This window comes from Echinops telfairi, unplaced genomic scaffold, assembly GCF_000313985.2.
Source record: "Echinops telfairi isolate 266 unplaced genomic scaffold, ASM31398v2 ScPeMD7_2291;HRSCAF=2852, whole genome shotgun sequence".
Taxonomy (NCBI): domain Eukaryota; kingdom Metazoa; phylum Chordata; class Mammalia; order Afrosoricida; family Tenrecidae; genus Echinops; species Echinops telfairi.
Genome location: NW_022106189.1, coordinates 46,189,941 through 46,201,285, shown reverse-complemented (window position 1 = coordinate 46,201,285; position 11,345 = coordinate 46,189,941). Strand labels below are relative to the sequence as shown.

The 11,345-nt window shown below is 57.7% G+C and overlaps 1 protein-coding gene across 2 annotated transcripts in view; it reads right to left on the bottom strand.

The window, feature by feature from the left end:
- Positions 1–7,242, bottom strand: part of IRF8 (interferon regulatory factor 8) — a 14,323-nt gene extending 7,081 nt beyond the window's left edge. For both annotated transcript variants that reach the window (XM_045293773.1, XM_004704518.3), the window contains exons 1-2: positions 7,069–7,242; positions 811–994 (exon numbers count right to left, since the gene is read on the bottom strand). In XM_045293773.1, coding sequence (XP_045149708.1) covers positions 811–994; positions 7,069–7,242 — 358 coding nt within the window. The remainder of the gene's footprint in view (positions 1–810; positions 995–7,068) is intronic.
- Positions 7,243–11,345: the final 4,103 nt, after the last annotated feature.

The following is an 11,345-nucleotide window of genomic DNA, read 5'->3' as shown; positions in this document are numbered from 1 at the left end:
GTGTTTTTGCCCCATTTGTTTTTTTACTTCAAAATAAGATATGTGCAGTGTGCATAGGAATTTGCTCATAGCTTTTTTTTTTAAACTATAGTCCGGCCCTCCAACGGGTCTGAGAGACAGTGAACTGGCCCCCTGTTTAAAAAGTTTGAGGACCCCTGTATCTGATTGCTGTGCTGCCGCATGACCCAGAACATCAATGAGAGCTCTCGGTTAAAAGAGAGCTCTGGGGATTTTATCACGTGAGTCAGCCCCGACTCAGGGCGGGAACACTATTTTGAAAAGGATTCTGAGGCCGGATCCGAGTTTGATCCATCCTGATAGGCTGGTGATGTCTGTGCCCTGGCCAGACCTGTGAGTCAGGTCTCAGGATTTTCAACTGAGAGAGACCTCGGGCCATTACTGTGGCCCAGAGTCTCCAAACACGAATCACGTCATGGAGCTCCAGGAGGTCCTACTGGGCAGCCATGGTCACACGGTGGGTTAAGCGTGTGCTGTGTGCATGGTCACGCAGTGAGTCAGCATATCCCTGGTCACGTGGTGAGTTCGCATGTGCACAGCCGCACAGTGAGCTAGCGTGTGTGGTCACATGGTGCATTGGCATGTCCGGGTCACACAGAGTTCGCAGCAGAACGGGACTGGTGCCCTGCCTCTAGCCCCCACCCTTCCCTCCAGCCCCATCTCCGGTCAGGCAGCTGGGCGCTGCCGCTTGGACAGAGGGTGGTGCGAGAGGTGCAGGGACAGAGTTGGCCGATGTCCTCACACCAAGGGACGCGCCCACACCCTCTCCCCAGCCCTCACTGGGATAATTACATTTCTGCTCCTCCTCGGGGACAATCCGGTAAACCTTGTACGGCTCGGAGATGTCCAACTGGGACCGCTCCGTCACTTCCTCAAAATCTGGGCTCTTGTTAAGCGCACAGCGTAGCCTCGTCTTCCAAGTCGCTGGTTCAGCTTTGTCTCCTTCCTTGAACTTCCCCTTAAACACTGCCCAGGCCTGCAGAGAGCAAGGGGTACGTAAGTCCGCAGCTACCCCCACCCGTCACCCCCGCCACCGTGGAGCCCAGCGGCCCCGGCCCCTCCCGCAAGGACTTCTGGGCCCTTCTCCAGGGCTGTGGGGACGGATACAGGGACCTCGACCAGAGCGATGTAGCTGGTGTGGAACATGACTTTTGCTCCACCACCTCCCACTGGGCTAGCAGAACTGGGACCGCCTTCCAATCCAGACCCCTCCAAGCCCACCCGGGAGGGGAGGGCCTGGAGTAACCTGGGGTTCACTGGAGCAAAGAGGAACTTTCCTGTGTTTTCAAAACAAAGAACCACTAGATGCTGGGTTTTTTTACTTTTTGTCTTTTTTTCAAATCAAGCCCTGGCTAAAATGTAGCAAGAAAAAGGGAACCCGGAGCTAACAGTCTGCGGATGGCCGTCCGTGCAGCCAGCAACTTTTAATAGAAACTGGCTTTGCATGTGACATCGCAAGCTGCCGTCCCCCAGGGCACTGGGGACGGAGGTGCCACGCTTGTTTGTTTCCTCCTCCCTCTGTTGGGGCTGCTTGCTGTGCTGTGCTCTTTTATATTTGGGTCTGGCAGTTTCAGACCTCTTCCAACCTTGGCAGTGCAACTGGGCCCAAAGAGTCAACACTGAAGATTTGAAGTGCACACAAAGAACAGTGCTCGCGCATGCGCGTGTCGAAATGCACACATGTCTATCGGGAGGCAGACTGAGCCTCAGGTTGGAGGCGAGGCCACGGTGTCCGCTGACCATCGCCAGGACATCCGGGGCTTTGTTAACCTTGACCCTCCTTTCAGATGTAACTGTCTGCGTTCCACCCCAACGACTGAGAACGCTGCAGACAGAGGCACAGTGACGGGGTCCTTCCTGATCCTTCCAGAAGCAGCGGGGATTCTCAACTGAGCTCAGGAAACACACTTCTGAGGCCCCCGTGTTCCCAAGAGGCCGGTCTGAGCCTGACCCGGGCGTGGTTCTGGTTTCCTCTGTGGCAAAGGTCCTCAGGCTGAGTCTTACCACGAAGTCCTGGCAAGCCGGCCCTGCCCCACAGGACGCTCAGGCTACAGGCCGGGCTGAGCCTAGGGACCAGCATCTTGGGCCAGCCCTCCCCCTGTGGCCTGGGGATTGCAGGCTCCACTTCCAGAAACTCCACTAGGCCCCCCAGGAGCCAGGCTCTGCTGAACACATCGTGAAGTGCCTGCCCATCGGCTTGGGGTCAGGGCTGTGCCCTGGCCGCCACTTGGAGTGCGGACGATGGGCCGGGGCCGGGCTGAGACTGGCTGGTTGCCCCGCCCTGGGAGGGAGGGCTCCTCAGCTGACTCCGAAGCAGAGCTCTCTTCTTGAGAAATCTCTTCGAACTAAAGGGCCCAAGAGCTGCCTGTTCTTGGCTCACCGCACGGCTGGTCTTGCAGCTCATTGTTCTCAAAAGAAAAACAGGAGCCCCGTGTCCTGACGGGACAGCACTCTCCAGCTGTCCTGACTCGGAATCAGGGTTCCCCAGGCCGGTCCTTCTGGGATGGGGGGACGCCTTATGCATGGTGGGGCCTTCCTGCCTGCCTCCGCCTTTTCGATGCCGGAAGCCCAGGCCCTGTTATGACAACTGACCAGGTCGGTGCACACCTCTAGACTCACCTCCAACCTCTCGGATTCACCCCTCAGGAGGGATACTGCACCCTGTGCCGCCAGAGCAGAGGGCATGGGGGTGGTGTGATCGCCGCCTTCCCCCTCGGGGGCCCCTGGGTCGCCCCGTATCTTCGATGGGCCTCTGGCTGTGGGAGCTTCATGACAGTGCCCACTGCCAACGAGTCACTCACGACTCCTGCGGGCCTCTCGCAGGGTCCAAGGGCCAGTTTCGTCTCTCCTGTACGGCCACTGGTGCACTGAAACCATTGACCTTTGGGGCAGCAGCCAAGCACTTAACCAGTACACCACCAGGGCTCCATGGCAGTCCCAGGCCAGGGCACTACCAGGCCTGAGGACGTGCTCATCTGTGGGCCCTGTTCACACAGAGGAAGGCCATCAAACCAGGGCTGTGTGGTCAGGGAGGTGTGTACAGTGTCTGTACAGCTGGCCCTGCCCCGTGAGCCAGCCCAGAGGTCCCTCCTGGCCCTTCCAGGGTCGGAGTTAGACCGGCAACAGAATGAGTCCTGCCGCCCAGGCTCCTGGACCTGCCCACTGCAGCCATCAGTGCCCTGCTCCGTAGCAGCCAGCTGCCGCACGGCACCCAGCCCCTGGGTGTCCCTAACTCGATCCCTGGGCTGGTGAGCTAGCGTCAACATGTCACAGCTCAGCTGCTGCTACGGTTGGCCGTGAGAGGCCACTGGCCAGTGGCCCTCCCTCTGCCCCGTCTGCGTGTTTCTCCCTTCCCCCACACCCTTAGGAAAAGGAGGGCAAACCCTTCATAAAAGGTGCCCATGAGCTGATGGCAGGCTCCTCCATTCCCCTGGCAAGTGCAGAACAGGTGAGGGCCTGTCCACAGGGCCACTGCCGGCCGCAGCACTGAAGGGCCCCTGGGACAGCTAGATTCCTGGGACCCAGTTGTAAAAGCCAGGCAGCAGGTTCATACATTTTTCCCTAACTCAAATTACTGAAACAAAAAAGTAAGTAAAAAATCCTTCTGAGGGTTTGAAACGAAAACCCTCAGAACTAGAACGATTCTAGCCACAGTCAAAGGGACGACTTCTTCCAACGCCATAGCGACATGGTCCACACCAGCACCACTACCATCGCTATCACCAGCAATACCAACCTCTCCACTAACACCACCAGCACCAATGTCGCCATTATCAGCAACACCAGCACCAACACCGTCAGCATCATCCACCCTCACCACGACCAGCACCACCGCCGCCATCACCACCAACATCCACATGACCATTGTCACCAGCAGCACCACCACCTCCAGGACTGTCACCAACATCACTGCCACCACCACGTGGGCTGATGCCCACAACATGGGCTCTCAATGTGGAGATTGGCACTGCAGCCACATGTGGCCACTCCGCATACCACCTGCTGGGTTCCTACCAGGACTGTATTCTCACCAGCTCAGCCTATTGCCCTCACGGGGCCCCCACCATGTCCCTCCCGCCCCATTCCTGCTGAGATTGTAGACTCATGTCAGATTGCCACACTGAGTCACTGCGTAATCAACGGAAACACTGGGAATCTTGCACGTTTTCTCGGCCTGTTGAAACTGCCGTGGAAAGCATTGCATAAGACACATCAATCTGGGGCTCTATTTCATTACTCCAGGGACATACGTTGCCTCGGGGAGGGGGGGGAGGGAAAGCCCTGCAGCTACACTGGCCAGCCCCACGCCCAGGGTGCGCAGCCCGCTGCTCCAGCACCTGCTCTATTCCCTCTAAAGTGCCGCACAGGCACCAGCACCGCTGAGTGCCTCCGTTTGGTCTGGCTGTGGTTGACTGAGAGGGTGCTGTCTGGAGACACAGCAGGGCACCAACGATGCTGCCTCTGGAAGGGTCAGGGATGCACTCAACACCTTACACAGGACAGTCCCCACCCCAAAATGCAATCTGACCCCAAATGTCAGCTGAGTGGTGGTTGAGAGATCCTAGTGTCTACCGAGCTAACGGCCAGACCCAAATGGGAACTGAGGCCCTGAGGGCACACAGCCCGAGTCTTTCCCAGGGGAAAGTCACCCTGGTGCCAAATGCACGTGGGGACCCAGAGGCCAACTGGCATAACACAGTCCACAAAGTCGGAGTCACGACCCAGCGCTTCTGAGTGGCGGTCTAGAGCGTAGCCATTGGTCTTTCCACATCTGGGGCAAAGAAGGGTAAAGAAAATCAGAGATGCAAAGAAATAATCAGTTCAGAAGCCTGACTGCCTACGCGAGCCCAGCCTCCGTCTCCAGGGACCAGGAGGACTAGATGCTGCCCGGCTACCCTGCCAACTGCTCGGAAAGGGGTCCACATTTGGTGGAACAAAATGCAAAATTACTTTAAAAGTTAAAAGATCCGGCTTTGTGGTCTGGTGAGACCCTGAGATGATGGCCCTCAAGACGCCCTTTAAAGGGTGGGACAGAGCTCATGCCTACGCCCAAAGCATCCCACCGCCAACAGGGGGGTCCTGACTCATGGTGACCCCACAGGACAGGGTAGAACTGCCTCTGTGGGTTTCCGAGACTGTAACTCCCGACAGAAGTAGAAAGCCCTCGTCTCTCTTCCTCGGAGTGGCTGGTGGTTTCAAACTGCTGACCTTGCAGTTAGCAGCCCAGCACCTAACCCTCTGCGCCACCAGGCCTCTCGCCCAGCAATGACCGGCTTCTCAAGAAAACAGGAACACCTGGGAGGTGTGCCTTCCTTGGGACACCCAGCCACACAGAGAGACGTGTCGGTGCCCGCAGTCAAACTCAAGATCAGAGTGCGCGTCAGCACTGCCGAGAGCCTAGCTGGGGCCCTGTGGGGCTGTGTGCAGCGTGCTCGTGCGTACCCGTTTTTCTCAGAAGGTCTGCGACTCCCGAGGTGACAGGCTGAGCGGGGGGGCTACACAAGGATGCACACTTCCTCAAGCAGCTGGGCCTAGCCACCGTCCACTCCCCGACCTGCGCCCAAGGGGTGATTTCTGTCCTCCCTGAGGAGTCTGGTGGCATCACCGGGCCCTGCAGGTTTGCACCTGTCACTGCCTGTGTTCTGAGGGTGCCCCCCCCCCCCCCGCCTGACCCTGGTTCCCAAACACCACAGGACAAGTGCACCTGGTGGTGTTTGCAGCGTGACTCAGAGGCCACCTGTGTGTCTATTTGCAAACATGGGAGCTGGGGCTCCACCTAGACCTGTGAGCGCCAAAGCCTTAGAGAAGAGAAGCCTACAGGTGACCCTGATGACCCAGTAACCACAGGTGACCAGTGACCCCGGACAGCTGACCGGACCACAGGTGGCCCCAATCAGCAAGCCACAGGCTGCCCTTGCCCCTGGTCCCGTTGCCTGAATCTGGGTGTCCGGAGGACAGACCACTCCCTAGGGTCATGAGTGAGGCTCGCCTGAGTCAAGTAGCCTCGATCAGATGCTGCCCCATCACACGTGAGCTATGAGACCTTGGATGGGTCCCCTCTCCTCCAGGACCACTGTGAACCCAGGGTCACCGCAGCACCGGGCAGAGAGGGCTGCGGTGGGAGAGAAACGTGACCGTGCTGGGTCCAGGCCGGGCACAGGATACATGCCCATCAGCACCGGCCATCCCGCTGCAAACGGCACGTCTCCATGCTGGGAGCACTCCTCTCTCCAGGGACAGCGGGTGACTGCAGACAGAGGCTGCAGGGGGAGGGCAGGCACAGGAATAAGGGGTCTTGGCGCTCGTGGGCATCAGCAACTCCTCTGGGATGCCAAGTGACTTCACCCGACACTGGCTGTAGAGTCACACTTTAAATAAGGGCCAGAACGTGCCTTCCCTCCACGTGGTGGGTGGTGAGAGGGCAGGTGGGGCGTGGGCTGCCGTGTGCCAGCAAGACACCTCACTCTATAACGTGCTGACAAGCAAGGATGTCCCTTTGGGGGCCACGTGCGCCTGGCTCAAGCCACGGTATTTGCCGTGGCCTCCTGTGCACGTGAGCGTTGGGCCCAGACGGAGGGAGACCAAGGACGGAGCCATGCTTGTCGGCATGGCTGGTGAAGAAGACAGAACGGCTGCCAGAGGAACCGGCAGACCCGTCCGGCAAGAAGCACGGCCTGAGCTTGGTCTCGAACACGTAGGACACATTGTCAGGAGCAGCCAGTCCCTGGAGCAGGACACCCTGCTCAGCCAACAGGGGAGGGGGAGAGGGGGGCACAGCAAAGAAGGCAAAGGCTCTCAAGAAGATGGGCAGACACCTTGGTGGCAACAAAGGGCTCCCCAGGAGAACAATGGAGAGGCTGGTGCAGGCCTGAACAGTACCTCCATGACACCCACCAAAGCAGTGATGCCAAGTCACCCCGCCTGCGGGACCCGGCGACGTCTGCTTTCTAAATATCAGATCTGCCCGGAGACAACCCAGGAGCCCTGGCTCTGCCCACCCTGCTCATGTCCCAGGGCCGGGCGGGGCGGGGCAGGGCATTCCGTCTGTACCTTGAAAATGGAGGCGTCCACCTCCTGGTTGTAGTCCTGCTTGCCCGCGTGCTTCCAGGGGATCCGGAACATGCTCTTGGCCTCGTTCTCCCAGATCAGGCCCGGGTACATGCTGCTGTCGATCTGCTCAATCAGCCACTGCCGCAGCCGCCGCCCGCCGTTACGGTCACACATGCTGGGAGATGCCGGGCCATTAATGACAGGGTCTCACTAGCCACCGAAACCCCCCAGACCCCAGCGGGCAGCTGGGCAGCTACAGGGAAGCAGAGGCTGGCAACGGAGGGGCAGGGGAAACCCCAACTCCAGGAACTCTGAAGACACTTGCTGTGACCCTGGGGACACAAGGCTGGCCTCTTCCTCTTGGGGGGGAAAGCCCCGGCTCCTCCAGGAACTCTGGCATACCTGGTGAGGGCAGATAGTGCTGGCCTGGGCTGGAAGCCAGGAATGACAAAGGGAAGCCCTGGGGCAGCCTTCTCCCAGCCAGCCAGATGTTCAGCGGCCCCACCCCTGCTTCTGGCAGGTCTTTCCCAAGCCTCCACCTGATGTTCAGCATCTGGTGGATACACAGACAGCTAACTAAGGTCATCCACCTGTTCTTAGCATGAACTACATACTGTCAGGTACCTTCAAGGAACAGTACTACAGCCCCTCCCACCCCGCCCCCACCCCACCGCTCTATGGCCCGCATGTAACTTGGCTGACTGGTCCTCTGGAGTTACTTGCTACCATCTCACCAGGTAGGTGAGCTCTGTAGCATGGAGTAAGCCCTCAGGATGGGGCCACCCCTTCCAGGTAGCATCGGGGAGTCTGGAACTGCCCTTGACCTCTGCAGGGCCTCCAGGACTGGAGTGGCAGGTGACTAACAGTGCAAGGGGCAGGGCCTGGCAGGGCCTTTTTGAGCGAGGAGCTGAATGAATGGGCCCCGTGCACGTGAAACAGTGCTTGGTCTCTAGAAGATTCTCCCTCAATAACGGCTCTGGCCGCTACCACCCAGCCTTCTTCCCGGAGAAGGACACCAGGCTTGGTGAGGCAAAGGGTCGGAGAAAAAGAGGAAGAGGCTTCGTGAGATGGATGGGCCCAGTGGCTGCAACAGTGGCTCAAACACGGCGATCGTGCATGCAGAGCAGGACGGCGAGGAGGCGTTCGGTCTCTTGTGCGTCCGGTTGCTGCGTGGGGAACGACTAGAGGCATCTGACGACAACTTTCTTGCTGCAAAACCCACTGCCACCCCTGGGCTGGGGTTCGTGTCTGACCCATAAGGCAGAATGGGACTGTCTCTGCAGGTCTCTGAGGCTCTCGATCTTGGTGGGAACAGAAAACCTCATCTTTCTGCTTCAGAGCGGCCGGTGGTTTCGAATGGCTGACCTTGCCATTCAGCAGCGCAACACATAACCCACCGCCTCCAAGGACCCTCAACTTCCTTCCTCAGAAAACAAAGAAAACAGCCACCAAGTCCATCCGCTTCACTGCACTGTGTAAGGCCGGGCGGAGCTGCCCTGTGGGTTTCTGAAACTTCAAGGAAGAAAAAGCCTCATATTCCTCCCACGGCGCCACTGGTGGCTTCGAACCGCTGACTTCAAGGTGAGCAGCCCAGTGTGTAACCCACTGTGCTACCAGGGCTCAGGAGCGAGGTCAGCTGTGGCCACAGAGGGGATTAGAGTGAGCCCGGGCAGACCCTGTCAACCAGCGCCGGCTCTCCGATGCCCACCGACATCCTTGGAGGACCGATTTCAGAGCAGCCTCCGGGCCTATCGACTTACAAGAACAGGGTTGGAAATCCCCTGACGGCTGGACAGACACCCACCCCACCTTCCCCATTAAAAAAAACACAACACTGCTCTTCTTCCTATTACAACGTGACCTCTTCGTGCAAACACGTTTTAAACAATCAGCAGTGACAAGACCTTGTGTCCCCAGAGCACGGTCACATCCAGGGCCTCACTGGCCCATGAAGCGAAACAACTGCCAGGAACCTCTGCCAGAAATGGACATTCTGGAAACTCCGGCTCCTGCAGGTGGCTGTGGGGGCGGGCGGGGGGATGCATGTCCAAACCCCCAAACCCACTGCTCTGCGTAGTGGTTACTCGTTGGGCTGCTAACCACAAGGCTGGCGTGAGAAGCCACCAGGCAGCCCCGAGAGAGAAAGACAAGGCTTTCTACTCCCATAAAGAGTTGCTGTCTCAGAAGTCCACAGAGCAGTTCTACCTTATCCCGTAGGATCTCTATGAATCAGAATTGGCTCAATGGCTGTAAGCATGGTTTGGTTTGGTTTGGTTTGGTTTGGTTTGGTTTGGTTTGGTTTGGTTTGGTTTGGTTTGGTTTGGTTTGGTTTGGCCGAGTCGATTCCAGCCCCGGCCGCCTAGGAGAAGTGCTCCTGAGGGTTTCCCAGGCTGTACATCTTTGCCAGAGCAGAATGCGACCTGCATCGCTCTCCCTCGAGGGGACTGGTGGGTTTGAACCGCCAACCTAGTGGCTAACAGCCCAACCTGTAACCCACTGAGCCACCAGAACTCTGCAATGCAGCTTCAGAGCCACAACCCCAAACTCACCTCCATCAAGTAGATCCTAATTCATAGCAGCCCTCTAGGGCAGTGGAGAACTGCCCCGAGACGATAACTTTTTAACGGAGGAGGCAGCCTCCTCTTTCTCCCGGGGAGCGCCTGGTGGTTTTCAACTGCTGGCCTCTTGGTTGGCAGCCAGCAGTGCCCCAGAATTCTAACATGGCCCGTTGGGATTATAAAGGACAAGGGACCGATTTCCTAGCAAGAAAAATCAAAGAGGACCACCAGCTCCCCCACAAACCAGTCCCGCTGCTCTGAGTCGACTCCGACTCATGGAAGCCCCAAAAGGGCAGCACAGAGCTGCTCCCTGGATCTCCGGAAACTTTCAGTGGTTACAGAGGCAGACAGCCTCCTCTCTCTCCCAGAGCAGCTGATGGCTTTGAACGCCACCCTCGTGGCGAGCAGCCGAATCTTACTGGATGGATGTCCACTGGATGCAACTCATGCAGGGGGGAAAGTCCTGCCACTCTTTTCTGGAAAGAGTGGGGTTTTCCCTGCCTTGCAGGATGGGTTGAATGGGGATGGGCATGGGTATCAAAGCCCCAAAAAAACAACCTCAAAATACAAACCCACCACTGTCGAATCCATCCCAAACCACAGCAACCCACCGGACGGGGAAGAACTGCTGCCTCACGGGGTTTTCAAGGCCTCCACCTTTACGGAAGCATATGCCCCTTCTTCCTCCCACAGGGCGGCTCAAACGCTTAGACCTCCGATCTGTGGTTGGCAGCCGAGCGCTTAACTCATTGCCACTGGTGCTCTTTTCCAAACAAAACACCCAGACCAAACTCACTGCTGATTCCGACTCAGGACGATCCTGTAGGGCAGGATAAGACTGCCCTTGAGGGTTAGACTGTAACTCTTGACAGGAGTAGAAAGCCTACAATGCAGGGTGGGTTCGAACTGCTGACCTTGTGGTTAGCAGCCCAACACACAACCCCATTGGGCCACCAGGGCTGCCCACAGTTCTAGGCAGCATGAAAAGCCTAAGATTCCCTCACAGCTACCAGACACAATGAGTTACGGAACAACTAACCAATTAGTTCACCAAGTGCCCCACCAGGAAAAATTAATAAGCCCAGTCCCAGTTTTATGCCTTCCTCTTCCTTGATGCCTGGGTCATAATCCTCTCCGTACCGAGTCCCACCTGGAGTTATCTGCACCTCTATAAATGTGGGAGGCTTCCCAGGCAGGAGGCGATAAGAAGATGCCTGGCCCCAATCCGGATTCTAGACAGGACTGAGAGCGGTGCAGCAGGTCCCACCTGCTGGAACATCTCCTAGGTCCCTGGCCCGGCAGCTGCCCGCACCAAGACTGGACCAGAAAGCATCAAGTCGTTCTCCCTGAGTGACTCCCGCCAAACAAACCACAGCCACCACCATCAAAACGATTCCGATTCATGGCAACCCCACAGGACAGAGTAGAGTGGCCCCAAAGGGTTCCCAGGCCTCATCTTTCTCCCTCAGAATGGCTAGTGGGTTTGAACTACCAACCATTCCATTTGCAACTGGGGTGGTCCTCCCTGAGTGGCCCAGTGGTCTCGCTCTAGCCTTTCCCCCAGATTCAAGAAGACAAGCTTAGCGCCTTGTCATGAACTGCTGGCTCCAATCTCTGGTACTTAATGGGGTGTGACGGCGGGGGAGGGTAGTTTCAAATTCTGAAAAATCCCACTTCTAGCCTCCGCTCATAAAAGTAGCCCGTGCCTCTGGATAAGTA